This window comes from Orycteropus afer, unplaced genomic scaffold (genome assembly GCF_000298275.1).
Source record: "Orycteropus afer afer isolate SDZICR_OR568_19922 unplaced genomic scaffold, OryAfe1.0 scaffold00018, whole genome shotgun sequence".
Taxonomy (NCBI): Eukaryota; Metazoa; Chordata; class Mammalia; order Tubulidentata; family Orycteropodidae; genus Orycteropus; species Orycteropus afer.
Window position 1 is genome coordinate 2,873,814 of NW_006921605.1, and position 1,710 is coordinate 2,875,523.

At 62.7% G+C, this 1,710-nt stretch overlaps 1 protein-coding gene across 1 annotated transcript in view; it reads right to left on the bottom strand.

The window, feature by feature from the left end:
- Nucleotides 1-1,710, bottom strand: part of CARD14 (caspase recruitment domain family member 14) — a 48,571-nt gene that overhangs the window by 21,011 nt on the left and 25,850 nt on the right. The window contains exons 2-3 of the mRNA XM_007959823.1: nucleotides 1,637-1,706; nucleotides 25-303 (exon numbers count right to left, since the gene is read on the bottom strand). Of these exons, the coding sequence (XP_007958014.1) occupies nucleotides 25-303; nucleotides 1,637-1,706 (349 nt within the window). The remainder of the gene's footprint in view (nucleotides 1-24; nucleotides 304-1,636; nucleotides 1,707-1,710) is intronic.

The following is a 1,710-nucleotide window of genomic DNA, read 5'->3' on the forward strand; positions in this document are numbered from 1 at the left end:
CGAGTGGCGGCTGCTCCTAGTCGCGCAGGGCGCTGCTGCAGCGCAGGGGGAGGGTCAGCATCTCGTCCTTCAGCTTCAACACCTCACGGAAGTGGGCGCTGACCTCCCGCCTCATGCGGCTCTGGTCGGCCTCCAGCGTGCTCAGGCTCCCCGCTCGGGCCTCAGCCAGGCCCAGGCGCTCCTGCAGCCGCCGGCACTGCTCCCGCAACGCCGCCTTCTGCCGCGGCTCCTGGCTCAGCTCCTCCTGCAGGCTGCCGACGGCGCCGGCCAGGCTCTCGGTCAGCTTGGACGTCTCCATGAGCCCTGCAGGGACAGCGGGAAGGGGTGGGCCCAGGCCACACGCGATCCTTCCAGGGCCTTTGGAGGAAGGCCTGACTCTCCAGCAGGACCCCCACCTCAGTAAGACCAGCATTTGTCACCTGCCCCTTCAGTAGGAAGTGGCACTCCCTGCAGGAAAAGTTCACGCTCAGGGTGACCTCCCCACACGCCTGGTTATTCAGACCCAGCTCCCACTGGCCGAGCCACGCTTGGTGCTAACTCGTATCATCGTATCATCGCTACCCTAAGAAACCCATAATAAAGAACAAAGTGGGATCGAATTAACTCTACAAACAAACAAACAAAAAACACACACAAAAACAACCCGCTGCCACTGGGCTGATCCCGACTCATGTGCCGGGGCCCACGCACTGAGCACACTGACCCACGGGACTCCTTGGCTGTAATCCCACAGCAGGCCACCAGGCCTCCTTCCACAGCATCAGTAAGTGGGTTCAAACTACCCTTCCAGCTAGTGGTTGAGCACAAAACACTCACACCACCCAGGGGCCTCTGCACACCTGCATCCACCGTCCACCGCGCGGCCCCTCCTCCGCGCACCTGCGCCCACTGTGCAGGACCTCCTCACACCTGCACTCACTGTCTACTGTGCGGGACTTCTGTACACCTGCATCCACTGTGTAACTGAACAGAGCTTCTAACTCTCACCCACAAAGCCAAATCTAGGAAACAAAAGGATTTAGATCCACGGCTCTGAATTCTGTGAGTCCCACTGTCCTCTGAACACCTAAAACTCAATGGCTCCTCCAAGGAAACCAAAAATTAAAAAACTAACCCAAATGGCCTTATCTCCCACCAAGCAGGAGCGGACTTTTACTCAGGCAGTGGACAAGGGCTCAGAGGCTCCCTGTGAGGCGGTGGGCACCGCCTCAGTGTCCCCGCCCCCAGCAGGAGTCTCTGCCATGCCCGCCTGCCCCGCTGGGTGCCCCGGCCGGGACCCAGGGACGGGGAGGCTCCAGGGGCCCCAGCAAATGGCCAGCGAGGGAAAGACCAGCTCCACCTGAGCAGACGCACGCCCCCGCGGCCCCCCCAGGAGCAGGCCTCTCCACACGCGTGTGCGCGGTGCCGCTTCATGCTGTGGGCTGCTTGGGGACAGACTTTTGCTCTGGAAACGGGCTCCTTCTCTCCCCCACCCTGATGTGGTGTGGGCAGGGGTGTGGCAGGTTCAGAGCCTCTGCCAGGAGGAAGTGGGGCCCATTTGCACCTGCAGCAGGCAAGTGAGCCCACCCCGAGGGCCTGGGAACCAGGGGCTGCAGAGGAGCTCCGCCAGGGCGCCCCGTCAGAGGCCGGCTCTCACCACTGAAGCTGCTGCGGTCCGCCGCCGGCCGCAGCCCGGTGACCAGGCTGGAGACGTCCGGGTGGTGGATCTCG